Source organism: Dipteris shenzhenensis, chromosome 26 (genome assembly GCF_047967505.1).
Source record: "Dipteris shenzhenensis isolate YYH24624 ecotype China chromosome 26, Dip_SZ_1.0, whole genome shotgun sequence".
Taxonomy (NCBI): domain Eukaryota; kingdom Viridiplantae; phylum Streptophyta; class Polypodiopsida; order Gleicheniales; family Dipteridaceae; genus Dipteris; species Dipteris shenzhenensis.
In genome coordinates, this window is record NC_141621.1 from 7672264 (window position 1) to 7698754 (window position 26491).

At 43.6% G+C, this 26491-nt stretch overlaps 1 protein-coding gene across 3 annotated transcripts in view; it reads left to right on the forward strand.

The window, feature by feature from the left end:
- The first annotated feature begins 516 nt into the window (after nt 1-516).
- Nucleotides 517-26491, forward strand: part of LOC147884607 (peptidyl-prolyl cis-trans isomerase FKBP16-1, chloroplastic-like) — a 53349-nt gene continuing 27374 nt past the window's right edge. For 2 of the 3 annotated variants that reach the window (XM_087397794.1, XM_087397793.1), the window contains exons 1-4: nt 517-626; nt 717-861; nt 8278-8400; nt 23905-23991. In XM_087397794.1, the coding sequence (XP_087253920.1) occupies nt 572-626; nt 717-861; nt 8278-8400; nt 23905-23991 (410 nt within the window). In that variant the 5' untranslated portion in view covers nt 517-571. The remainder of the gene's footprint in view (nt 627-716; nt 862-8277; nt 8401-23904; nt 23992-26491) is intronic. The other variant, XM_087397795.1, reaches the window with a different exon arrangement.

A 26491-nucleotide genomic window follows, 5' to 3' on the forward strand; every position in this document is an offset into this window, starting at 1 on the left:
TCAAAACTTTGCCACAAGTGCATATGCAAAAGGGTGAGAGGTTTGAGAATATGGATATGTGATGCTAAATAAGAAGAGCTAGTTAATCAATTTTTTTTTTCCGCAAACAAGCTGATTGTATTAAGAGGGTGGTGAGCCCTAGCAAAATGTAGACCTTATAGAGTATTACGAGTACTAAACCCGTGCTTTGCACAGGCAAAGATGCATGACCATCCTCAACCACTCGGTGGATCTTTGATTCTTAAATTTTGGCCAAGTCTTAACCCATGGCTCTGAGACCTTCCATCTCCTCCATTCCATTGACCTTCTATCTCCTCCTTGCCCCTAAAGCTGCCTCTTGTCTTTCCACCTCCTCCCCCCTCCAAGCCTCCATCCCAAGAGCTCTTCTCCTCCAAACTACCACCTCCTCTTTTTTTTTTTTTTTTTGGTGTCCATGGTTAATAGGTTAAAGATAAAAGATAAGCAAAATGTAAATAAGAACAGCTAGCTTATGAGTATAACAATGTAAGGCAACGGGCATTTTCTTGTCCGTTGAAGGTGGTCTCATCCCCTGGTTTCCTTGAAAAGCCAAATGGGATGCATTGTGGGGGCTCATCATGCTCTGGAAGCCTTCTTAACCTTAGCAGGTCTTTAGAGTTGATCAATTGGGTTCTTGTCCAAGCTTTTCTGTCTGCTTTGCTTCCATTGCTCTCACACTTCTGAATTCCATCTTGCAGGCTGCGCCAACACCACCACCATCATCAACAATTACCACCACAACATCATTCCTCCGCATCGTACACGCCGAAGCTTCTTCCTTCTCACCCACTCCCTCATCGGATCAGCATTTGCCCCCCCCTCCTTAGCCTTCGCCCAGGCTCTGTAAGCTCCACACACGCTCCTTTGTCCTTGGCTCGTGAGTGCATCGCATCCCTCGTCGTGAATTTACATCACTCGTTCGACATTGCTCGATTGAGATCACGTACCTTTTCGGTAAAATGAGACCCAGCGCTTATGTAGAAGGCACATTTTGCGCAAACGAAATCATGTTTGAAGTTCATTTTGTTTTGGTCAGCGAGTAAACTCCACCTTTGGCATAAGTTGAAGAAAGTGTCGAGATGAGTTTGTTCCTACTTATCCGAACGTACACTGCACATTCAAACGCGGCTCTATTAAAAAGTATTTGGGCTGTCTCGCGAGTGGCTCTTTTTTGGTACAACGGTATTGCGCGAAAGAAACCAAGCAGCCGGGAGAGAATCGAGAGGAAGATTTTAGTTTATCAGGCGCTACAAAAACCGGACATATGGCAGGAGGAATACAGGGTGTAGGAAAATCGGCGAGAACATTTGTTTTCCATCTGGTTTATCAAGCTTGGGCTTTTGCATCATCTTTCTTTTCGTGAGCTGGGTTGCTTTGTGTCTCCATCAAGGGAACCCTCTAACTGCAGAATTTTTATTGCGATAACTTGACTTCTTGCTTTAGAAGCAGGTCAAGCGAACGAAACTTCCATGATATAAGAATATAGATAATGCAAGGCAGCTACTTCAGATAGTGCACTAAATCAAGGAAACTTCTCTCTCCACCTTCAGTTTGGATAGTCGTTCTCACTTTTGTTGACCCTGCTTTTCTGTGCTTTCAAATTTACCTCTCTCAAAAGAGTGCAGTTATATAGGCAAGTGGAAGTGGTATGCATATAAGGCTTTATTCTTCTAATGTGGAAACTTAAGTATTGTTGCAGTGATGATCTTATTTTGGTGAATGTCGTAACACGCTGCTGAGGGATAAAACGTACGTACATCCAATTTTGATGTAGTTGATGAGCAGCAGTAGCTCTTCTTGTTGGCTGAGTCAGTGTATTAGGTCAAGGATTGAGTCAGACTTTTTTTTTGAAAACTTCTCTTTCGTACCTTCAGTTGAGATACCGAAGTAACTTTCGCTCTTTTGTTTGTTGTGTGCATCTCTTTCAAAAGAAATGGTATGCCTTTATTTCACTCAGTCAAGAGCTTCTAAGCTATTGCTACAAGCCAAATGGTTAGTATGCTATGTACAACCAATTTTGATGTTGCTGATAGAGCAGCAGTAGCTCATCTGTGAGGGTTCTTGTACACTTAGCCATTAGGTCAAGAATTGAGTTGGTCTTTCTATTTCGAAAACTTCTCTTTCCTACCTTCAGTTGAGATGGTGAAGTACGTTTCATTCTCGTGTTTGTGTGCCTCTCTGACTGAGAAAGGCATACCATTTCTACTTGCTAAAAATTGAGCAGCAGTAGCTCATCTGTGAGGGTTTTTGTTCACTTAGTCATTAGGTCAAGGATTGAGTTGCTCTTTCCATTTTTAAAACTTCTCTTTCCTACCTTCAGTTGAGATGCTGAAGTCTGCCTTGTTCTCGTGTTTGTTGTGTGCCTCTCTTTCAAAAGAATGCAGCTTTTCAGCAAGTAGAAACGGTATGCCTTTCTCTCAGTCAAGATTTGGTATTGCTACACGCCAAATGGTTAGTTTGCTATGTACACCCACTTTTGATGTTGATTAGCTAATCTGTAAACGGTCTTGTTCTCGTGTTTGTTGTGTGCCTCTCTTCCAAATAATGCAGCTATAAAGCAATCGGAAATGACATGCCCGTGTTAAAATTTGTTTCGCTTTTTGTTTGGTTTTGAGAGCCTGCTTTTTCTGTGTGAGTCACAGTCTCTCATTTAAGAGTTTGGTATTGCTGCAATGATGATCCTATCTGTGGTGAAGGTAGTCAGTTACTACCGTATGTATCTGTAATTTGATGCGGTTAACTGAGCAGCATAGTTCATCTACAGTCAGACAGTGCACTAGATCAAGGATTAAGTCTTGCTTTCTTAATGTCTCTCCTACCTGTCATGGGCCTTGTGTTTTAGTGTCTTGTAATTGACTGCTCTGAAATAATGCAGCTTTATTGGCGAATGACAGTGGCATATCTAAATGAAGGTTTGTCTTTCTCTGATAGAAAGCTGCAATGATGATTTATCTATGGTGAAGGTTGTCACCCTCGCAGGGTTACCTATGTACCTGCAAGTTTGATGCGGTTAACTGAGCAGCTACTTAATTCATCCACAAGGATAGGCACTAAATCAAGGATTCACATGTAGGCTTGATGTGGTTTCTTGCTTTTAAATTTCCTTTAGTGTAGATGCCTATGTAGGTTGCATTGTCGCATTTGATCCTCCTTTATTTTTGTGACCTCATAGTTCAAATATGCAGCCTTATGTGCATGCATACAGACTAAAATTTAGTATTGCTGTGATGATGATCTTATCGATGGTGATGGTAATCATCCTCCAAAGGTTACTACTGTATGTACCTGCAATTTTGATGCAGTTAACTGAGCAGCTACTTAATTCATCCACAAGGATAGGCACTAAATCAAGGATTCACACATGTAGTCTTGACGTGGTTTCTTGCTTTTAAATTTCCTTTAGTTTAGATTCCTATGTAGGTTGCATTGTCGCATTTGATCCTCCTTTATTTTTGTGACCTCATAGTTCAAATATGCAGCCTTATGTGCATGCATATAGACTAAAATTTAGTATTGTTGTGATGATGATCTTATCGATGGTGATGGTGATGGTAATTTATCCTCCAAAGGTTACTACTGTGTGTACCTGCAATTTTGATGCAGCAGTCGTTTATCTACAAGGCGCTTCTCGTTCAAGCAGTGCACCAGAACCATTAAAATTCATTAGAATTATTAGACCAGTTGAAATTCATTACAATCATCAAGATAGACCTTTTTAAGAATACCTCATTGCAAGTTTTGTTGGGGAAAAAAAGTTAATAGTTTTGTATTACTTTCTTTGGCATTTTGCAAATGCTTGAGGGAGGCATGATAAGATTTGCTCCAAAATATCCTTTTTGATTGCTGAGTCCATATGCTTGCTCTTGGAAGGTTCGAGTACTTCTTCGAATGGCATGCACCCAACAATCTTGGCGTCTTTTCTTTTAAAGTCTAGGTTTGGTTGTTGAATTGCCAAACCTCCTCTTGATAGAATGAGCTAGCTCACACCTTGCTTGGGTAATCGCTGTTGTACATATAACTTGTGTGGATCATTAGATACGTCTGGGCTGCATAAGTTTCCCCATGAAAGATTTGGAGAAGTTGGAGCCTACTTTTGCGTGGGTAACTACGGGTGTGAGCTCTCCATAAACTCAAAGTAGAGGCTATAAGAAAGAGGGCAACGAACCTGTGAGCGAGGATGAACGGAAAGACCAGTGGAGCAGACATAGATCAACTCAGCTTGGGAGAAGTTCCAAGAATTGAATATAACAAATCTTGATTGGTCAATTGATGGAACTTGCTCCCCATTGCGTTGAATTCTTCCAAAGGCTAGTCATGGACCAACAATCAATAGGCCCACCACCCCTCACGTCAAGGATAGTGCTTATCAACGGAGGGTTGGGAGTCAACGTAATCTTTTACGGAGTATGTGTAGACACTGATGGGCAAAAGCATGCTCTAGAAAAATTGCAAGCCCGAATGTCTAGAGAAGACTTTACCTCGGACATTAGGAGAAGCTACTTGCCCTAAACATTGTGCCCATCGCAAACGAGCGTCGTACTGCGAGCAACCGAAAAGATGACGAAAGTGGAAGAAGACTGCACATGGCTCGATGGATCAAGTTAGCCAAGTTAGCAGCAATAGACGCATTGCCAAAGGTTAGGCAATCAAAAGAGATCAATGTGGGATCGAGCAAAGAACCAAAGTTGATTGAGATCAACGAAAAACTTCATGACTAATTCAGCAAGGAAGCCAAATTGCTCTTTAGAGAGTATAAAAATGTATTCGCTTGGGAACATAGGGATTTGAAGGGGGTCCCACTAAGCTTTATTCAACACGAATCTCCTCATTCTTGATGTGAATTTAATCCAAATTGGTGAAGGCGAGATCAACCAACCCTACTCTAGGTAGGGTTTATTTACCGAGTCGACCAATGTGATTGGTTGTTTCCAATCATTATGGAGAATGGCAAGTTGCAAATCTGCGTTGACATAGAAAGTTGGACGAGCAGATAATCAAAGACCCATTATCGCTATCGTTTATGGATAGCATCCTGAACAAGGTAACAGGGCACGAGATGTATTCTTTTATGGAAAAATATAGTGGGTACAATGAAATAATACATGCTAAAGAGGACGAAGAAAAGGAATGAGAATATGGAGTTTTTGGATAGTCAAGGGTATTTGCCAAAGGAAGGCACATGTTAGTCGTGAGACATTTGTCACCTCACTTCACTGTAGTTTTTCTTAGTGCCACTTCTTTGCTTCAACTGTGCTACAAATGATATGTTTGGTGTTCCAATGTGAAGGACTTTGAGTGCATTTAATAGACTCATAATCTAGGGGACTTAAGAGATGTTCGATCAAGGACAAAGTCCAAGATCATTGTATCAGCATGGAGGCCATATTTATTAGGCATGAATGTACAAATAGTGACATTTGGATCCAATATCATTGTATCAGCATGGGAGAGGACATATTAGGCATGAATGTACTAATAGTGGTTTTTGGTATCGTAGGCTGAATCGTAGGCTCACTACCAAAAGGGTGGAAGAATGAAGGCAACAAATGATAATTCTCCCAAAATATACTATAGGAAGTGATCCTCACCAAGATTTAGAAGAGTGACAATAGAGGAAGCATGACAAAGAAGAAGTAACTACGGGTAAGAGGGAGATATATGATGGTGGCTCATTGGTAACTTGCACAAATTGACTAATGATGCACATAAAGTATGTTGTAAGAAGCTTCATGATATACGGATGGCAACAATGTTTGTGAATGTCATGATAATGTGGATGCTCTTGAGAGGGGGGTCGACTTTGAAAGTCCTTTGAAGTATGCTCACTAACATGCTTGTGAGACTACTTGTGAGACTACTTTGACGGATGTCTCCAAATGGCTAAGCTACTGCTTCAAAGCCATGTTGCCTAGTGTCCATGAACTTTGGAGGGACTTATTAAAAGAGGCAGATGTCCCCTTGCACTCAAGTTGGATTTTAAATGACTCAGTAGGAGTGATTCCTGTTGTAAAATTTTTTAATTCCTCTCGAAGCATTCAGGAAAAAGAGTCTCCTATTCTCCTTCAAACCTATGATTTTACCACGCTTTACACAAAGATCGAGCTGGAAGACTTGAAGTTTAGAATTAAAAAGCTAGTGGCTGAAGTTTTCAAGCTGAGATTAGACAAAGATAGATGCTAAGTGCTAAAAGTTGAGAAAACAGCCTTATGCTTTGACTTTTTTTGGCTAAAAAATAAAGATCATGACATAGGTTCTAAAAAGAAAAGATACACAAAGGTAGTAAGTGTGGAAGATGTTTGCTCTTGGATAGATTTTCTTTTAGATAATCTTTACATCACAATAGGTGATTCTTTGTTTCAACAAGTTATAGGAATCCCCATGGGCACTAATTGTGCCGTCTTTTTAGCAAACTTTCATCTTTTCACTTATGAATTTGAGTTTATGCAAGGTCTTATTTCTATCAATACCTGCCCTATCATTTTACATAAGCTTAGTCAAGTTAGGTGTTTTATAGATGATTTATTTGTATCAGATGTTCCTAACTTTCAAGACTTTATGTACAAAGATGCTAGAGCTTTTGGAGAAGGAATCTATGCTCGTGACTCTTGTGAACTGAACTGCACTTCAAGAGGGGATTCTTGTGTTTTCTTAGATCTTAGACTTTCTCAATCTACCATAGGATTAGAGGTTGATATATACAATAAATGTGATACATTGACTCAAACATTTTTGATTTGGCAAAATATGGAGTCATTTCTTCCCAATTCCATAGATTTTTCCGCCTTTGTACAACTAAGGAGTCTTTTATAACTCAATGTAGTAATTAGATCACTTTACTATTACACACGAGGTATAATCCAAGGAAAATAATGAAAAAAGTTCGCACATTCTTAGATATGAAGTCTTTTATCTATTGTGTATCGGCCTTAAGTATGTTTAGAATGATTGAACATAAGCTGAAAACAAAAAGCGGGGAGCTGAATAGCCCGTTTTTCTTTTAGTTTCAAAAGAGAGTTTGTTTGAGTATGCTTGTGCTTTCTAAGTTAGAAATGTATTTTTGCCTCTTTGTAGAAACGATACATAAGTGTAAAGGGCCATTTAGGTTTTTATATTTTATATAAGAGAGAGAGAGAGAGAGAGTTTTTTGGAAGATTTTGTTTCTTGACTTGCTTGTTTATTTTTGCTTAGTCACTTGCTTCGTTTCTTCTTTATTTCTTGTTTTCTTTCTCTTTTGTTTATTTGACGTATTTTAGTAAGCACTAGGTTTGCCCAAGAGACTCCGCCGGTCTTTAGAAACCTAGTATAGCTGCTTATGCTTGGGCACTGATGATGACATAAGTGTTGCTTTGCTTGCTAAGTATGTCTTTCTTTTGTTTTTCGTAAAAGTTTTTGTTTACCTCTTTTTCCTTCTCTTTCATTTTCTCTTTTATATTCTTTGTAGATTTTTGATCTTTAGAACAACAAAAAATCTAAATTTGTATGATCGGACTTATTCTAGTCTTACAAAGGTATATGCCCACTAACATGCACTTAGCAATGGTGTGAATGAAGAAACAAAGCAGTTGACCTAAAAAAATCCATGCTTAATGTTCTAGACTTATCGAAGGAGATGATCTAGATGAGTTTGAGCCTGAGAATGAAATTGAGACTCCTATCCTATCCTAAATGATGTTCTAGACCTTACGGAAGGAAATGTTCTAGATGAATTGGACTATGAGAATGCAAGTGAGACCCTATTCCACTTAGGTAGCGAGAATCCATAAGGCTGATTCTAGAGATGATCCAGTGGGCAAAGTGTTTTCTTTCCTATTTTCAGGTTGTGCATGACAAGATGATTGATTGGTGATGCAATGGTGATAAAAGACATGATCACGGCATTGATCTTCTTGTAGATGAACGCAGGGTATGATTGTGCGAATGAAGGGAAAGGGCGGGGATCAAGCAAAGGAAGGGAAAGGTTGGGGGGTAGGTGGCAGCAAGGGCTAGGGGTTAAGCTCTTAACTTTGTTATCATGTCTATGTGAGTGAACATGCATTCACGTTGTTTAACCTGATGGCCAGAGTCTTACAGCTTTCTTTACTGTGTTTTACATTAACTTAAGTTGATGGGTTACCTAGATTTAAGGATCCATTATGAAGTTTTTTGAAACTCTATTTTCCCTCCCCCGATGGTTTGGCTCACTTTTTTTCGTGTCATAGAAATTATATGTGTGATCGACGAGGATGCCTTAACTTTTTTAGGTGTTGACATCTTCTACAGCATAGCAAATGGAAAAGGGAAGGTGTTTACAAACTTGGAGGAGGCGCGTGAGGAAGGAGAGAGACGGCGCGACGAGAAAGAGCTAGCAGAGGGTCCAATCATCACTCTTCCCTCTGGTGTCAAGTATTTTGAAAAACTTTCTCTAATGCTGATTTTGTCCAAAAAAAAAAGTCGATGTAGAGAATTCATCTGAGGTTAGATCCTTGAAAGAATGTAAGCATGTTTTGACAAGGATGGATAAATTATTTAAACAAGGCATGGACTGTTCATCCTTTGGAAATGGTTTTAAAATATCAATTATATCCGCCTTAGTGATGCATATAATCACAAGCGTGATTAAAGAGTATATTACAGTGGGACTTGCGTGAAAGGATATTCTAAAAGGGGGAATAACAAGAGTTAATTCATGGTCCTAACAATATTAAAAGTGTAGGCTATCTCATGGGCTATCCATAGATGCCACTTATACCTTGGTATGAGCCTTGAAGGCCTAGTTATAGTCAGTTAGGACTACTCGTACAGTTAGTTTATGTACCATCTAGGTCAATTAGGACACTTAGTCCAGTTAGGGCAGTTAGCCTTAGGGTTTTGTTATGTTGGCTCTCCCTTGAGCCTCCACACTTCAGGTTTGCAGCAATCCATTACAACATCTCGTTTTTCTCCATTGTGCTTCCATTTTTGAGCTTCCATTGCTTCCAACACCCAACAGTGGTATTAGAGCAGGTCGGTAATTCATTCCTCCTCTAGCCCCCCTTGAGGTTGTCACCCTCGTCACCCCCTCCCCCCTTTTCCTCCGCTCCATGCTGCTTCTGATCCGCCTCAATTCAGGTCCCCTCCTCCTCCAATGTCCCTTGTGGCCCTCAGCCCCTCGGCAAGGGCTCAACCCCAACCAAGCTCCCCCCCCCCCCCCGAAAAGCGGGAGCTCCACCTCAGAGGACCTCGGCCTCACGTGAGGAGTCAAGGGGAAGCAAGACCCACTCTCAGGGTTCGGACCCGAAATTGAGACCCGGACTTCCTTTGCCGCGAGAGTTTAGGCGTTTGGGGCCTTGGAACTACCTAGCTATTCCGGATTCCTACCCTTTGGCTCTTGAGCTTACAGTTTTGATTCTGCAGTGCCGTAAGGGGAGATCATTCAATGTGATCGGATCCCGCAGTCATCCTTTCTGGGGTATGGAGCTTGCCTCTACAGGAGAGGAGATATGGACACCGGAGATGTTTGAGGACATGATAGAGGAGCAGCTGTCCCGCATGATGGATGAGTGGATGGGGCCGTATGGGCTAGACCTTTGGCTTGCCATTGACAGTTTTCCCAAGCTATTTGGCAGCCTCTGGAGCTCTCATTCTTGCTGGTCTTGCTGGTTTTTACACTCCCACAAGTGTTTGAGGCCTTTCCAAGCACTTCTGTCGCGAAAAACCTCATTTTGTCGCGAGAAGACCACACTTTAGAGCAACTCTTGTGAAGGGAATTGTTTTTCGGTGCATTTTCCAGCCTCTTGCAGCAAAAAACAACCACACGCGAGCATTTGTAGCATCTGTACGGAATTCCGAACCTGTCCAAAGAAAATATAAAATTTGTACACGTCAGAAATTGTACGAAAATCCGTACCTACATTAGAAAATGTACTGAAATCCGTACATTTGTCAGAAATTGTACGGAAATCCGTACATCTGTCAGAAAATTCCATACTTCTGTCCGGTTTGTTAGAATTTCAGTACATTCACTGCTGTAGGGGCTGCCTCGGGGTGTGCGCCAGTCATTTCTTAGATTTTCCAGCATTTCGGAGCTGTCTCAAGCTGCGCGCCAGCATTTTGGAGCTGCCTCGAACTGCGTGCCAGCATTTTGGATTGCCAGCATTTCGGAGTTGCCTCGAGCTACGTGCCAGCATTTTGGAGCTGCCTCGAGCTGCGTGCCGGTGTTTGGGGCCATTTGGAGCTGCTGAATTGATCACAAGACTTCTCTTTGAGCCCTTCCCTCCTCATTTGGCATCCCTTTGCGTCGGGCTGCGAGCTTCTCTCCATTGGATCTCTCTCTCTCCATTTCTACGTGCTCTCCTCCTCGTGGGAGCACTTCTTTTGCTGTAGTTCTCATTTCCAGCCCTCATTTGCTCGCTTTCAGAGCTTGTCACTGCTGTTCGTCATTGGGTAAGCCGTTGTTGCATTGGCTTTTTTCCAATTTTTGCTTCATTTGCATTTTGGAAAGGCCTTGTGTTGCCTTTGGGGATTTTTCTTGCAATAGGTACACCTTGGGACAGCAGAGTCTTTTGCTGTTCATCATTGGGTAAGCGGTTGTTGCATTGCTTTTTTTCAATTTTTGCTACATTTGCATTTTGGAAAGGCCTCGTGTTGCCTTTGGGGATTTTTCTTGCAACAGGTACACCTTGGGACAGCAGAGTCTTTTGCAGACATAAGCTTTGAAGCTTGGGCAGTTTTTTGGCACTTGATTTTGAGAGGTTGCCTTTCTCTCATTTGCTTTGCCAATTGGTGCATTTGCCTTGTATTTCAGCACAATGTCTAGTGGCCAAAGATGATTTGTTTGGGCTGATTGGGACCGATGACAAGCTTGATGGCACCAATCATCCCATGTGGTCTTATGAAACCGGCCTTCGATAAACAAAAGGGCAGTGATCTTCTTCTACTCAGTCATAAACTTCATAAATAGCCACAATGCAAGCTTCAGTCACTTAAATCACTTAGCACAACTTAGAAACAAGCTTCAACAACAACAAAGGTGAGGCTAGAATGCCCCTGCTCAATGAAAATAATACACAGTGCACCCACTGGTCCCAAATGCCTTGGCGCCCCTTACGGTATTTATTTAATGCTTCTGAATGGAATTGCTTTACAACAAGGGTTCAACCTTGCACTGTTCCTCTCTGCAAATCCTCTACTTGTCTTCAAGGCATCTAATCCCAGTGCACCACTAGAATTCCCACTGGCAAGGCATACTCAGGCATTCACTTTTGATGTGACACAACTTAGAGGCATTCAGGCATCCAAACCACTGGCAAACTGAGCTCAAGGCAGCCTCAAGGCTATCACATGCATCCACACTGTCTTTAGGCCTTCCACAGGATCACCCTAGCCTTTTGGGTGCTTACTAGAACCTGTTGGAGTCCTGAAAGGATTGCACACAACACGCATGCACTGCAAAAAGCTGTAAAGCAAGAAAGAACAAGGAAAAACCGAACCTGGAACCAACTCCTGCTGTCTGTGGCAGAGGGGCGAGCTCCTTCCTCGCACCTATCCTCTGTCCAAGCTCCCCGCAGGGTGCAGGTGTCTTCCAGCAATCAGGAGAAGAGAGAAATGAAGGTAGAGAGCGGAGGGTGAACAAGAAAGAGCTGTAGAGGAAAGATGGTTCACAGATCTGCCCCGAAATGATTGCCTCGGGATCTTTGCCCGAGTCCTCCTAAGAGAAGGTGCCAAAAGCAACATGGAAAGTTCCTCCTGCAGTCTGCACTGGTCCAAAACAGCTCCAGAACAGCTCCACGAAGCCAAAAACATGTGCACAAAGGTCCAGCACAGCAAAAGACAACTCCGGGCACCTGCTGGAGGCAGCTGAACACGCCTGCATGGATTCCGTACAGCCGTACGGACGTCCGTACAGAAATTTTTTGAAAGTCCAAAAATGAGTTCTGGCACTTCCCATGTACTACAAACTTTCCGATATACGGATGTAGTAAATCGTTCATAAGCATGACGAATGTAGAGAACTCATAATGTTGAAACTTGCTTCTAAAAGCGGTTTTATGCACATCCTCGGCTCTAATACGAAGTTGATGGTAGCCACATTTAAGGTCTATCTTACTGAAAATTATGGCCCCATGTAATGCATCTAGCAAATCATCGATCCGAGCCATCGGATACCTGTGCTTAATTGTGATATTATTCAATGCTCTGTAATCTATACAGAGGCGAAAAGTATCATCTCTCTTCTTCTTTAATATCACTGGCGAAGCAAAAGGTGAGAAACTTGGTTGAATCTGCCCCAACTTGAGGTATTCTTCCATTTGTCTTCGTACCTCCCCTTCTTCGGTAAAACTCAACCTATAGGGAGGTCTATTTACAGGTTCTACCCCCGGGATTAGTTCAATCTTATGCTAAACATTTCGCTTTGGAGGTAACCTATAAGGTAACTCATCCCCAAAACAATCAAAGAACACCTCTGCTATTTGATTAGCCAGCTTGGCCATCCCCGGGTTTGAATACATGAGCCTTAGGCCAAAGGCTCTGGACGAACTCGTCCACCTTTTGAGTTTCTCCAATCTTGGTCATTAGAGCGCTCACTCTCTAATACCGTGAAACTCATATTATGCATAATGCATGACAACGCATCAGCAACTTTATTATCCTTTCCTCTTCGGTACCGAATCGTCAAGTTAAACTCCTGCATGAGTTCTGCCCACCTAGCTTGGCGGCCTCTCAAGTGAGGTTGTTTACAAAAATGTTTCAGAGTATCATGATCAACATCAACATAAAACTCTGATTCATACAAATAATGTCTCCATGTTTTCAGAGCATGGACAATAGCATATAACTCTAATTCATGAGTTGGTCAATTTCGTTGAGAGGGAGAAAGCTTCTTGCTTTCAAAGGTTACTGGCCTTTCCTCTTGGAGGAGAACCGCAATGCCACTTGCATCGGTTTCAAGGAAAAACGGTTTCTGGGGATGAACTATTTTTAACACCGGTCTTGAGACCACAGCTTGTTTTATGGTGTTAAAACTTTCCTGTTGATTCTGTCCTCATATAAAAGGTACTTTATCTTAGGTCAGATCAGTCAATGGCGATACTATTTGAGAATATCCTTTGATATGCCTTTGATAAAATTGGACAAATCCCAAGAATGATCGCAAAGCGGTCAAACTCTGAGGAATTGGCCAAGGCAGTATCGCAGCCACTTTCTTTGGATCCATTTCTACCCCCTTAGAAGTAATAATGAATCCTAGATATTCAAGTCTTACCATATACAGTACGGTTTTTTTTAAATTTACATAAAGATTGGCTTTCCTCAAAGTACTGAACACTATTCTTAAGTGTTCGAGATGCTCAGCAATACTTTTGCTAAAAACAAGAATGTCGTCAATAAAATGTACTACAAACTTTTCGATATACGGACGTAGTAAATCGTTCATAAGCATCACGAATGTAGCTGGAGCATTGGTAAGTCCAAAGGGCATTACCAAAAACTCATAATGTCCAAACCTGCTTTTTATGCACATCCTCGGCTCTAATATGGATCTGATGGTAGCCGCATTTAAGGTCTATCTTACTGAAAATTACGCCCCATGTAATGCATCTAGCAAATCATCGATCTAAGCCATCGGATACCTGTGCTTAATTGTGATATTATTCAATGCTATGTAATCTATACAGAGGCGAAAAGTATCATCTTTCTTTTTTTTAAAATATCACTGGCGAAGCAAAAGGTGAGAAACTGGGTCGAATCTGTTCCATGCTTCGTCAGGAGGTAAGAAGTGTTTTCTAAATTCTTTTTTAAACCCCTCCCAAGTAGTGGATGCTACTCCATCCTTTTGCTGTTTTATCCACCACCTATCCGCTGCCTCATCAAACATATGGGTGGCCTCGCGGATTTTCTTAATATCATTCCTGATTTCACAAATGGCGAAGGCCTCATCCCATTTGTGTAACCAGGTCTCTATGATATCGGAACTACGGTCAGACATCCGACCAGAATACTTTTCTGGCCTATAATTGGCAATATTAGGCAACTTAGCCCTCCTAGGCTCGACCGTATGAACACTGGTTTCAGGCTCCATTGGAGATTTACCTTTCTCTTCTCGAGACGGTCTAGCAGACATACTATGAACCATTTTCCTGAGTTCGGATTGCCCTACATTTGCTTGTAACTGTTGCGCTAAAATTTGTTGCAAGGCATCTTCCAATAATGCAATTCTGCTAGATAGTGTATGGCTTGCTGGACGCGACACCTGTGGGGTCGGCCGGACTCCCGACTCTATGGGATCCACCCTAGAAGCTTCTTCTTCTACTTCCATTTAGGCCGATGGGTGTTAAAATAAAAATAAAAATCAAGCACCGCCAAAAATTGTATTTACAGACTGCTTTCCAATCTCATAACCACAAAAGATGTCTAAACAAGCATACCCATCAACTGAAAATAACTGAGAACCAAGATGAATATCTTTTCCCTATACTAGGGAAATATCTGCAATTTCAAATAACTCAAACACCGAGGGCAAATAAACTAGCATATACTCCAACAAAACTTCGAAGGCATAGAAAGCTCCCTGGTCATATTTCTACTGCATGAAGAGATTAACTTGTCTCTGCAAACCACTCCATCATTCTCAGTCGGACTCCTTGAACAAATTCAGATATGTGACGTCGATTTGGCTATTGCTGACCATGTGGGCCTTCGTGAACACAGTCCTTAATCTTTTGATATGACTAAATATATAACCAAGTTTCTTAATATTCGTTCACAGCAAAATGCAAGTATCTGAGCAGACTAACACAACCATTTGTCTATCGCAATGCACGAACCTTGCAGAGCTATTGACCCATAGGTCACCTCGATCGAATTACCAGACAGAATATGTGAACCGCTTACGGGCTCTCTCACCATCGTAAAAGAGCAAAAATTGTCAGCGCACCACTACCACCAAACTCGCTTTCGGAATACTTTCGTGACCTCAGTTCAGAGTCGTAACTGTTTCACGTGTCTTCGGCGCTTCGTTGAGTTACAGACTCCTTGCAATAGCTAGCCCCCCCCGCGATGCCAAAGAGCCCTGAAGACACCAAGTTGTAAACCTGCGACTGTACGCGATCCTGCTATCCTTTCACACACAGCTCCAACGTTGACGAACTACTGAATATAACGTGAACCAGACGACGCAAACAGCCCGACGCTTCGTCACGTCAATCGTCCTCGCACCATCACAAATCACTAGCCTGTGTCCACGCCTATGCGATGACCAGCAGCTCGTCCAATAACTCTCGTACCATTATGTGCGCCTTAGCCCGTGAGCTTAAGCATACGCCCAGCTAGCCCAAAACCTCTTGTGATCCCCCTTTTCTAATCACCTGCGGCTCTGATACCAAAATGATACGACTAAAAACTACAGCTCATTCAAGACCACGAATTGGACGAACACCAATTAACAGGTGATAGCACTACAATTAACCACCCAGCCTTTCTCTGGTTCAGCAATCTCATCACAATCAAAAATTAACGTGAGAAGGACCTGCAAGCTGAATATCAAAGGCCACAATTCCCTAGATGGATCTAGGATGCCACATGTTTACATTTTAGGGTAGCTCTTAAATGCATCATTTACCCCTCTCTTGGGATATCATTGAAATTATTTGCCCCTTGGCACATTTAATGCATTTAGACCCCTTAGCCTTAGATCCACCTAGTCTAGTGCCATGTCACCCTCACCAAATATTGCTTGAGATAACTGCTTAACCAACTTGTTTCTTTTGGGACAACCTAAGGCTTACAAGGCTACAGATGTAAAGCCATCCTTTAAACCCACTCCAAAGGATGATCAATAGATTTAACTGTTTGTATATATTGCTGGAATGTCATTGCTGCCCTAAGCTTAGTCTGCTGGTAGCAACTTATATTCATGGAATTCTTGACACAACTCTTTAGCTGTTGAACTGTTATTATTAGGAGTCTTACCATGTGCTGAATTCTTATCCATATGAGCTGTAACTCCACTAGAGTGATAGGTCCTTCGGGCAGAAGCCATAAAACCAACCGGTTCAGTTACATGTATAGGATCATCATCATCATCATCTCAACCTGAGTCTCCATCAATTTGGGGATTCACAGGTCTCTTCCCATCATAAATTTGGCTTCTCTTGAACTGCTCCAATTTTAATTAAAAGTGGCAGACATGTTCTGCATCCTTTGGTCAATCCTCTGATTATTGGTCTTAATCTCATTAGTTAGCTCCTTGAATATCTGTAGCATTGGGTCGATACAACTCTTTATGATCTGCTCTTGGTTAAGGGATGTTTGTACTTGAGGAGTTGCTGCGAAATCCCCTTGAACATTGCCAACATGAGGATCATTGTGTTCAGAAACTACAGTCTGAGCATCAATTGCTTCCTTCTCTAAGATGGAATCAAGGATACCCATTGTCTGCTTATTAGCTTGACCCGTAGACCTCTTTGCAGGGATCTTTAATGACTTGAATGCATTGTCTTAAGCCCTGATCAAGAATAGCTCAATTTCCAAGGAGTAGCAGACTGTTGCAAGGCTCCTTTTGCACACTATGTAAACCAATTTGTATAGAGGCCTATGTAGGACTAAGCTATAGACAGAGGTGCTGTTCGACAATATACTTCTGTACCAAACTGCCAGTGAACAGTCAGGTCACTGTCCATGTTTCTGAACTCCAGTGTAATCCTTCTTCATTTGACATGAAGCTTTGTGGAGTGCTTCGAGCATTTAGAACGACACCTCAGCAACAACCACGAATAATTTCGAAGTGATATGTAGCCGGATCGTTTACTAGGCAACGTACGCGTCAATTCCAAACAAAGAAAATTTGGGAAGATCCCACGCAATAGACCTGTATCTTGCTGGGACTAGGTGTGGGAGTTTCTAAAGCAGAGGCGACTCCTTGGAGGAGGAGAGGGATATCTACGAGGGGCTTAGTGCTCCAAATCGCATCACTTGATCCCACACATGTACCAATACTAGTGCAACTCCACATCCAGAGGACGACTCCAAGGTGTATGAGGATTCAGCCAGTGGTATAGAGCATGATGATACAGATGCTGAGGAGGCTAAGGAGGAGGAGGTTCATCACTTGGAGAATATGTGTCTGCTTAGTATTATCTAGATAGAGTCTAGACTCTACTACTCTAGACTAGCAACTAGCTAGTAGTTTGAACTTTGAACTTTGAACTTTGAAGTCTATACCAGCTAGTAGTATTTTCATTTTTGTGTGATGTTTGTTTAGAGATTAGCAGTGAAGTTTCAAGTTTGAACTTTGAACTTTGAAGTTTGAGTATGTACTTAGTACTTTCTACTATGACTCATGGAATCGAACTCCTAGAGCTAGTGATGTTTTTCTTTTTAATGAATGACTCATAGCTGTGTATTTTCAATTTTGTGTTGTGAATATGAAATTTCTATGAAATTTGATGGTTATTGAATGGTATCTAGGTTATTGGTGGTAGCTACTAGCATGTAGCATGTGGTTTTAATGAGACTTGTGAGGGGCTGCACAAGGATAGGAGGAAGTCAATCCTTTTTAGAATTGAGCTGAGTATTGAACTCTTGCTGTATATTCTATTTCAGTAATGAAGTACAAGTCATGAATGAATTGCCAAGTACAACTAGAGCCCTTATATAGGTATGGCCGAGGGTAGTACAAAGCAGTATTGCTTATTATATCCTAGGATGCCACGTGGCAACTTATGGTATCCCCTAAAAAAAGGAAAAAACACTTACAAGCCAATAAAGGCCTTTCTACTAACTTTAGCCTAAGTAAAAAGTAACCCTCTGTTACAAGATTCAAGAGATACACTAAGCCAAAACAGTCCCGAATTGGTTGCTACAGACTCTCAGGGAGAGAAGGCTTGAGGCCCTATTGCCTGATAGGACTCGTAGTGCAGTAAGGCATGCGGGGGGAGCTCTTTCAGTTGAGACAGCTTATGCAGGGACTTTTTTTGATGAAGAGGAGCCTGACTCTTTTGAAGAAGCAAAGGATAATGTGCATTGGATGCATGCCATGCACAATGAATTGCAGTCCCATGGAGCAAAGCTCTTGGATAGGTTCAACATGCAAGATTGTAAGCCTATAGCCACTCCCATGGAGTCGGGGCTGAAGCTTACTACGTATGATGTAGGTGAATCAGTGGATATCACACTTTACAGCCAAGCTGTTGGATGTCTCATATATTTTTGCAATACACGGCCCGATGTTCAGTATGCAGTATCTCAGGTGAGCAGATATTTGCACAGCCCAAAGACAACACATTGCAGGGTGTAAAACGCATCTTCCGTTATTTGCAAGGCACAAAGTCTGATGGCTTGATGTTTCCCCGTGGGGGTGACTTGCAGATGCATGCTTACAGTGATTCAGATTGGGCTGGAGACTATGATACCAACAGTCCATTAGTGGTAATTGTTTCTTTTAGGGCAAAGCTTGCATTTCTTGGCTGAGCAAGAAGCTATCTACAATGGCTACTTCCTCATGTGAACCCGAGTACAGGTCAGCTTTCACAACGACAGTTGAGTGTGTTTGGTTGCGACGTTTTTTCGTTGATCTTCGTCTCTTATTGGAGTGTCCTTCTCCAATTCTCACTGATTGTCAGAGTGCTATAGCAGTGGCAAAGAATCCTGGGTTTCATGCTCGCACGAAGCACATTGAGGTTCATTATCATTATGTCAGAGAGAAGTTGCATGCAGGGGAGATTAGTATGATCTATGTGTCAACACATGACAATGTTGTAGACATCTTCACCAAAGCACTTTCACGTGAAGTTTGAGGCATTTCGCAGTGCCCTAAATTTTATCTCCTTTTGGTGATTGATCACTACGTTGTAGACCACATTGGCACTGCAGGGGGGTGTTAGAATTATTATGATTTTCTAGGCAGTGGTCAATGTAATGCACTTTCACGTGAGTAGTTTGAGGGATTTCGCAGTGTCCTAAAATTATCTCCTTTTGGTGATTGATCACTACCTTGTACACCACATTGGCATTGGAGGGGGGTGTTAGAATTATTATGATTTTCTAGGCAGTGGCCAATGTATTGTAATAAGTGGGTTAGGGGCACTTTTTCCTCTTAGAGGTTTTTTTCCCTAATGATAGTCTAATCTCTAACTACGGTTAGTGATTAGATAGGGTTTTGTCACTTAGACAAAACCCTCGTCTCCTTCATTGTACTTCACTTCATTTTAGTACACTTTGGGAGTGACCTACTGGGAGTGACCTACGTTCATCTCACTCTCTACTTGCTCACTCTTTGCTCTTGCTTCCATTTTCTCACAGGAGATAGAACCCGAGATGAGGGAAAAAGGGAGTGGATGCATTAATTTATACTATGTATGGTTTACACCCATTGTTGGGCGTTGATGACGTCAGTGAGGATGTCATAGACTATAGTAGTTGGTCCTTGCTATGTGTGGAGTTTATGGTTTTCAATCTTATGAGTGACTATCATGAAATTGAAACTGCACTATGTTGTCTTTTTAGAGGATGAGTTTGGTAATGTTCCTGGATTCATCTAGGTATATATATGTAGTGGAGAAGACGAGTTGAGGGGGAAAAGGAAGGAGATGGCGAGGTGGAAGCCAACGAAGGGGGGATGGAGGGGACTGTGAGGGGTCGCAAGAGGTGCGCTGTGAGGCAAGCCGAGGGGGACAGATTGTTAAAACTTAGTTTAATTAGGGAGTGTGAGTGGCGGTGAGATCCCTCTGACCTCTTTCGCCTCTCGCTTAATTAGCCTTCCACCAAACGTCTCCACGGCACCCACATCTTTTCGGATTTTTTTTCAAAAAATTATGATTGCGGTCCATCTGATGCGAAATGAAAATGTTGTGTAGCTATCGAATTTTGAATTTGAACTGGGTTCATCTTGTCGTGGCTCACCCTTCGCTTTCACTCTGGGTGTGTGAAAATTGCCATTTCCAAATGACTAGGTGATGGTTTGTTGGAGGAGAGTTATGGATAGCAAATTGGAATTAAGTCTCTTCTATTACTTTGCCAATCGGCAGTAAAGATTCAACTGGCACTATGTCCACACTTTATGCACATGCGTAACTCCTAGGACTCTAAGATCTTATATACAAGACGCTCTGACATTCGTGGTGGGTATTACCCACCCACATTTACAATCATTCACAACTACTAGTCAGAAGGGTAGGTACCATTGCATCGTATTTGAAATAACTCCGACACATTTTGACTTTGCGAATCCTCTTAGATTTCTTTGGAGTACCTCTCGTGGCCCCCTTGCGCTAGCATACTTTGGTGCTCTCCGAATCTCTTGATAGTTGCAGCCCCTGCTAACTCACCCTTGTCTTCTAGCGCAATAGGTGCCTCGGATTTGGCGCAGTAAGGACCACGTTGACTTGGGGAAGGAGTCGCCTCACACTTTGCCTTGCAATTTTTCAATGAGGGATGCAAACATGTCCATATATGATGCACATCGCTCTCATGCAGAAGCTTCCATCTCCAAGACAGGTCAAGAGAAAGCTTCCACCTACCAAATGGAACATCACACAACACCTAGTTCCATCAACATTGCAAATGAGGAAAGGATAGAAGCTGACAATGCTGTAGTGGTAAGTTCAAACAATATTTTATATTTTGATGTTCTTTCGGTATAATTTGTTTTGTCGGTCTTGTAGTGTTTATTGAATTGTTGCAGGAGGTGTTTGAGGTTGATGAATTCTCATCTCAACGGGGTAATGTTTGCATCGCATTTGGACGAGATCATTCTTTGGCCCATTACCTCGGCGAAGTCACAGAGCCCCTCATGGTCATTTACCCGCATATCGATCCTTCGCTCCTCTGTGGGGCGTTCGATTCTTGCTCCTTGTCCATTCGTTTGTCACCTTCAAGGTTCAACTTGTGCCCCCAATTGTGGCTCAAAGCCGTGTCCTCGTGGCTTCGATCTCTCTTGCTGCTCTACGAATTGCCTACGAGTGTCGGCTCTCCATCTAGGAAGATTTGTGAGGCCTCCAGTTCCGACACTTGGTGCATCTTGTCATAGTGGCCCTTTGCTAGAAAAGTGACCTTGTGTGTCCTTCGTGTTTCTTGGAATTGTGAAAGTGTTCCAATAGCGATGTCCTACGAGTCACCGCCACCTCCCAACTTTTCTTTGCCTTCTTAAAGCGCAGATTTATTGCTTTTTGCATGCTTGCTAAGTGTGGTGGCTAGAGATCGAAGAAACTAGTCGCCTCGTTTGGACTTCGCTTTGGCTCGATTGATGAGCTGCAAGTAGGGTTTGTTGGCGGATCCTCGACGCTGTGGGGCATTGGTGGCGAAGGATGAAGAAAGGTGTTCTAGAGAGCAGCAGCCCAAAGGAGGTATCGAGGTCAAGAGACGGAGCTTCCACAGCCAAGGACGCAATATGAGTGAGGATTTGGCCCCTTGAATAGCTACCAACGACTGGGCGGATCCCAAAAAGCCCTCGACCAGATGCATGGGGGGCAGGATGAAACACCCGCAGCTGCTTTCGGAACAGCAGCAACGGGGCTGTGCAGCTGAGGGTGAAAGCAGAAGTGCGCAGTAGGCAACGGGAGGCAGAAGAAAACACAGTGGGGCGGGCAAAGAGAAGCAAAAGGGGCCTAGTAGAGAGCGTGAGGTGGAGGTGGAGGTTAGAGGTGTAGTCCAAGAGGGATGGGGTCTAGAAGCGAGTAGCAGCACGGAGAGCCTTCATTCTGCCTTTCGTCAAGCTCACAGACACCTTTATCAACCCACTTGGGAAGTCATGTTCATGCCGATGCTAGCCATTGGTGTAGCTTTGGGCCATCGACTTGATGAAGACCACAACTTTGATCTGTTTATGTACTTTGCATTCACATAATGGAATAGAGCCTTAAGAAACTACAATATCATTGGAAGCGAAGGGTTGGCCATGATATATGCTATGACCAAGTATTGAGTTCACTTGAGCTGCTTATTTGAGTTGTACTTTCATTTTAGTGTGGAGTTCACTTGAGTTGCTCATTGTGGAATGCTACCTTTGCAAGTTGTATTCATTTTCGTTTCAATTTTGTAGCGATGATGTCGACCATTTACTGCAGCCTCTGTATGACCAGTAACTAATGATAGCCACCCAATGGCATGCCCATTGGGATAGTGAGTGAATATTACCTAGGGATAAGAGGATAAACACCTGAGCAACGTTTTGGCCATTTTGCGTTGTTTGTCCTTGGCAATCCTCTTGTAGCAAGCATATCATTATCCTAGCAATCCTCTTCTACAATCATGTCTTTCCAAGTGTGACAACACTTCAACAATTTGTGATTTTATCCAACTGTAACAACCTAACTGAATCTAACTGAGACTTAAAAAGATTTGACAAAGCTATAGGTCTAATATCTGTTTCTTTGCTGTGGTGTGTTCCTACGATGATGGAGAATGATATTACTGACCACTGGATGCCCTGATCTATAGGATTTACACACAAATAGCCAACCAAAGACTACCACGTGTCCATACGAGCATTGAGTATGGAGGGTCCCAATCTCGTGCCTCCTAGCCACGCAAGCCTCCTCACACCCCCAAAAGAGCTAGTTGGGATGTGAGGAGGGTCTTCAATCAAGGACTTATATCCAAGGCCACCTCCAATACCACTTTGTATATGGGACCCCCTAGCCACGCAAGCCTCCTCACACCCCCAAAAGAGCTGGTTGGGATGCGAGGAGGGTCTTCAATCAAGGACTTATATCCAAGGCCACCTCCAATACCACTTTGTATATGGGACCATTGTCCCCATTGTACACATGTCGACAAGCATGGCCAGCCCTTCAATTAAGGCACAATAGACAATGCTCCACATGCAAACAAGGGGTGAAGGCCACCACCTCCAACACCCCGTGGACAAACACCGAAGCACACAACATGGCCAAGCCGATCAAATAAGGCTACGACAACCACCCACAAAGGCGGGGTCAGCCAGCCAAATACGACCAGCTGCCACCAACCACTAAAGTCCAGGAGGAGCTGCCATCAAGCTATCAAGAACTGCCTGACACATGTATTCAGTTGCACGGAAGCTGCTTGCCACATATGGTCTCCACACAGAACCTACCTAGAGACAGCTGCTGCCAGGTGTTACCACGTGGCAGCTGCCAAAAGGTAGCCTTTGATAGCAATTTGTAGAATCAGACACAGACATCCACTGCCAGATGTCCATACGAGCGCCGAGTAAGGGGGTCCCAATCTTTGTCCTTGCAGCCACGTAAGCCTCCTCACACCCCAAAAGAGCTAGCTAGGATGTGAGGAGGGTCTTCGATCAAGGCTTTATGTCCAAGGCCACCTCCAATACCACTTTGTATATGGGACTAAACTTTAAAAGTCCCCATTTTACACGTGTGGACAAGTGCAACCAGCCCTTCAATTAAGGCACAATAGACAATGCTCCATACGCGAATGAGGGGTGAACCCGCCACCTTCAACACGATCAACAAAGATCACTATGGCTTAGGCAAAGATGGGATTTGTTCTATCCTCTTGCTATTGAACACCACAGTAATATATGAATCGCTTTCATAAGGAGTCTTTGTCTTAATTAGTGTTCATGACAACTCAGTTCTGTCATAGGAGATACTTCTTGTTCAGATTTATGAGGACATGTGTTAATGCTAGCTATTGAGAGTGTGCATGACAACTCAGTTCTGTCATAGGAGATACTTCTTGTTCAGATTTATGAGGACATGTGTTAATGCTAGCTATTGAGAGTGTGCTTTTTTAATGCAACATATAAGCTGTGCAACAACCTTAATGTGCTGCTGTGGAATTGACGAGAATATAAGCAAGAAAAGAAATCACATTTCGTATCTTGTTCCTGATGATTTGGGAGAAGATACATAGTGGATTGTTTTCTGTAATAAAGCTTCTGTCACAAAGCATTGATATTGAATAACAATATTTATGGTGTTGATGTTGTAGGTTCAGGGAATTAGGTCAAGGCTCTGGAAATGCAATTGCTCTTGGTGACCTGTGTTCTATTTACTATACAATATATAGGCTTAATGGGTAAGCAGCTGCATCTAAGTGTTCCATCATTCACATAATAACTTTCATTGGGGTCTCTTTTTATTCCAAAGGATTCGTTTGGATTTTAAATCTAGGTGGTCGTACCAAAACTCATTAGTCCAAAGTCGAGGCCAGAAGCGGGAGATGACCTCTCTAGTGACATCTTGCTCAATCCAATGCCATTCCCTCGAGGGAGTCCAAGTTGTTGTAGGCGACGTTTGATGGAGGTCATATATAAGAAAAAAGAGATCTCCTCCATCCTATCCAAGTGCCCTACTCAGGTTGGCCAGAACCACTCTCCAGGGTCCCACTGGATGTCACAGAAAGGTCTGCCCTCCGAGAGCCACAGGTGCCACATTGCTCCCTCCTGGGTCGATAAGACTATGGTGGGGTCTATGTACCAGGTCTTGCCCAAGTGGCCCACTGTTCTGAACCTCTGCCACTCCAACCCCTACAAGGCCACCTCTACCTCATCATTCAACTTTGTCTTTGCCTACAATAAGCCTCCTGGTCCCACCTTGTAAAGTTTGCAACGACAGGACCCAAGAGACTCTCGAAAGAACTCGATCTTGAGAGACACCCTTGTCCTTAAAAGCTGCCTCGACGAGCAGTGTGGGGTCCAAGGACTCCATAATCCCTCCCACGAGAAAGCAGGGATCGCAGCGTCAATCCCTGCTATCTGGATGCCTTGCTTCCCTCAGGTGAGAGAGGGCTTACGTTCTGGCCTTTGCATTCCTAGGGAGCTGCCTCCAAAGCCCTGAAGGATCTTGTTGTGCCATTGTCCTCTGTGCCCATCAATGTGTGTCCGTTGACCTAAACCTGTTGTCCATGTATCCTATAAGCCGGCATGAGAGGGTCGATCACAAAGTCGTGGCCTCCATGTGAGCCAGGCCACCATCCCCCACTTGAAATGCCTGCTAATCCTTTGCATGCTAGCAACAATTCTGAGGGCCGCCAACCAAATTTGTTGTGCAACGAGGCAGCCCCAAAGACAGTGCAGGATGGTCTCCAAAGTTCGATCCACACAACCCATGCATCTGCCATCAATCTGCATTTGCTCTAGCTAGGGGCCGATGGGCAGACCCCCATGCGCCAACAGCTAGAAGAAGTAAGAGATCTTCCACGGGCGCAAACGTGTCCAGAGGGAGGGCCAAAATCGGCCTATGACCTCTCGCGGGACATTGCCGATGCGAGTGGTGTACGAGAGGGAGACCTCCTCTATCCGGTCCGATTGCCCTATGCGGGAAGGCCAAAACCTCTCCCCTGGGTCCCATTGAAGGTCACACAAGGGTGTGCCCTCCCAAATCCAAAGGTGCCAAACTGCTCCCTCTGGGGTCAATAAGATGATTGAGGGATCGATGTACTAAGTTGTGCCCAAGCGACCCGCAATCTTGATCCTTTGCCACTCCAGGTCCTCTAGGTCCACCTCTTTCTCCTCCTCCAACTTTGACTCGTCCTGCAATGAGCCTACGGGTCCCACCCGTTAGAAACGAGACTGGGGGGAACCAAGAGACTCTCGAAAAAAGCGGATCCGGAGCGGGTCCCCTGTCTGTGAGAATTGTCCTAACCAGCAATGGGGGGTCCAGGGACTTTGTAGTCCCTCCCACCAGGAGTCCGGGATCACTTCCTCAATCTCCTACATCTTGATACTTGCTCCTCGGAGGTAGGAGAAGGCATGTCTGCGGGCCTCTGTCTCTCTAGGAAGTCGTCTCCATGTCCCAAAGGATCTGGCCAGTCCCCAGTCCCACTGTGCCCATCTGATATGAGTTTGCTGCCCCAGCATGCGTCCGTCTAGGTCTTTGACATCTTGGTGCCTGATGAGAGGCTCCCTCTCAAACTCCTCTTTGCAAGATGGCGTAGCCCATATGAGTCCTCCTGCCAATCTTTGCCACACTCTGTAGTGACTCCGCATCAACGGAGAGCCCTCCCTGTCAACGGAGCCTCAAAGAAGATGCACCTGTAGGATTGCTGCCACTGCCCCCCTGTGCGAGGTGTGTACCCAAGAAGCCCCCATTGGAGTAGGAGCGTCCAGATTCCGCACCCGGAGTAAGGCCTCTCACAACCAGCTTGCCGAAGAGGGCTCTGCTCTTCATCTCTGCCAAGTTCCCCCTGTGTCTGTGGCAAGATGATTGTTTGCCAAGTCACCTTGGCTCTAGTGTTGCGCGTGCCATCCAATCCCGACCAGAGGAAGTTTCGTACTAGACGCCGAAGCTGCCCCATGCAGCCCCGATGAAAACACCAACACGAGGCGATGTACCGGGCTGTGTCTAAGAGTACTTGGTTCACCACTAGTGCACGACCCGCAAGCAAGAGTTTGGCAGAGCTCCAGTATAAGAGCTTGCGCATGACACTTTCTAGGACCGGGCTAAACTGCTACTCTGTCGAAATGTCAATGCCTACCTGGCAGCCCAGGTAACGCGGTGTCTCTCCTCTCGGAGAAACCAACGGATTTGGTCCAATTTATGTGAGCTCCGGAAGCCTCGCAGTAAATGGCGAAGGC